We start from the raw sequence: 1,892 nt of genomic DNA, 5'->3' as shown, positions 1-1,892 counted from the left end.
TTCTCCTTATATACAGGAAGCAGACCACATCCCAAAGGCAGCTACTCAGCTGCTTGTGGTAGATCCCACCATGGAGTTGACTGCCAGTCTCATCATGGGGAATACCTGCCACCAGCTGCCCAGCCACTCAACCAGGCCCAGCCAAGTTGACACACAAACATAACTACCACAGGTATGTAATAGTATTTACCTTTGTTGCCTTTAATTCTTGTGTTCCTCCCAGTGTCTTCCTTTGCCTTGATCATTTTGTCCTGACTTCCCCCTTATTGTATATTCCCTTTCTCTTCACCTAAGTTAATACCTGCCTACCTTCTAGTTAGTGACTTACCCTCCCTTCCTCCCCACCCCTGGTAACCTTTAAAGAATGTTTCTGTGTGTGTAAACCTTGACTTTTTGCAGTAGTAGTGTCTCATGCAATATTTGTCCTATTGTGATTGACTAATTTCACTCAGCATAATGTCTTCTAAGTTCATCCATTAAGACCAGTTCAGGTTTCACTCTCCTCACCCCTCTGGGTGGTGCTACTCCCACAGATTGTAGGATCCACTGCCCACATTATATTGAGGTTTGGCTGTATCTATTATTTCCTTCACTAGACTGTGAAACATTCTATAAGACAGATTAGCCTTATCCCCACTACTCAAGACAGTGCTTAGCAAGAGCAGGCTCTGAGGAAACATTTGCCAAGTTGATCTCAATCAGACAACTCATCCCTAAGCCAACTACCTGTATCAGGCACTATGCTGTGGTTTTCAGAGCTGCCACCATATGTTAATTATCACCTCAGAACTTTATTTAGCCTCATTTTACAGACAAGGAGCCTGGAGCTCAGAGAAGACACACATCTAGTAAACAGCTGACCTGGCCCTTGAACACAGGTCTCGTGTCTTTTCCAGAATACCATGCTGCATTCCCCTCTATTTACCCATCCAACAATCTTTTTCCCCTTAAAACTAATTTATTTTGATTACAATTCATTTAGAATGTTCAAAAATATAAAAGGGAACACAGTTTAGTGAAGAGTTAGTATCCTTTTAGTCTCTGTCCCTCACTCAGGTTACCAATTTCTTTAGTAACCCTCCAGAGGCAGTTTAGGAGCTCTGGTGGCATAGTACCTAATGCATTTGACTGCTAACCAGAAGGCTTGTGGTTCAAACCCACCAGCCACTCCTTGGAAGAAAGGTTGGGCAATCTATTTCCGTAGCGATACCACCTCGGAAACCCAAGAAGGGGTCGCTATGAGTCTGACCCAATTTGATGAAGTGAATTTGGTTTAGTTTTTTTAGAGGCAGTTTGGGCATATACAATACCAAGTATTTTCTTAGACCTCTTTTGGCTCCATGTTGCCTGTATTTTGAGAACCAGGCCACATTGTCCAGAGGTGACCCAAGATGAGTTAGTTGTTACCAGCTCCTCTTCATCCAGTCTCTTCCCCTATACCCTCCACACCCCCTCTCCAGGCCTGCAGTGTAGGTGCATTTTACTCCTCTCCTTTCTTTCCAGCTTGATAGCCTACTCAAATCAGGGGAAAGGCTGTAATGGGCACCATTGTATTCATCTCCAGCCCTATGGTCCTGAGAAATAGTCCCCGCTGCCCACTCACCCCCATGACTCGGTTCCGCACATTGAAGAATCGGCTCTGTCGATCCTTTTCTCGATTTTTTCTAGCCTCAATGGCTGCCATCTCCTTGGGATCTGTTGACAAGTCTACTGTATACATTCTGGAGCATAGGTAAAACAGTATGGTTAATCAATTCTGACCATCATCCTTGATTATGCCTTACTCCTTTTTTGCTATAATACTCCACTACGTATTTATTCCTATTGATTTTAATTCCTAATATATTACATTATCTATGTCCTCCATCTCTGCTTTCACCTCTCTAGTTTAG

The 1,892-nt window shown here is 43.4% G+C and overlaps 1 protein-coding gene across 1 annotated transcript in view; it reads right to left on the bottom strand.

Moving 5' to 3' along the window:
* Positions 1–1,720, bottom strand: part of RIBC1 (RIB43A domain with coiled-coils 1) — a 12,510-nt gene extending 10,790 nt beyond the window's left edge. Inside the window, exon 1 of the mRNA XM_007958757.1 lies at positions 1,604–1,720. Within this exon, the coding sequence (XP_007956948.1) occupies positions 1,604–1,720 (117 nt within the window). The remainder of the gene's footprint in view (positions 1–1,603) is intronic.
* Positions 1,721–1,892: the final 172 nt, after the last annotated feature.

The sequence above is a fragment of the Orycteropus afer genome, unplaced genomic scaffold, assembly GCF_000298275.1.
Source record: "Orycteropus afer afer isolate SDZICR_OR568_19922 unplaced genomic scaffold, OryAfe1.0 scaffold01124, whole genome shotgun sequence".
Taxonomy (NCBI): Eukaryota; Metazoa; Chordata; class Mammalia; order Tubulidentata; family Orycteropodidae; genus Orycteropus; species Orycteropus afer.
The sequence above is the reverse complement of the archived record's forward strand: the minus strand, read 5'-3'. Positions and strand labels throughout refer to the sequence as shown.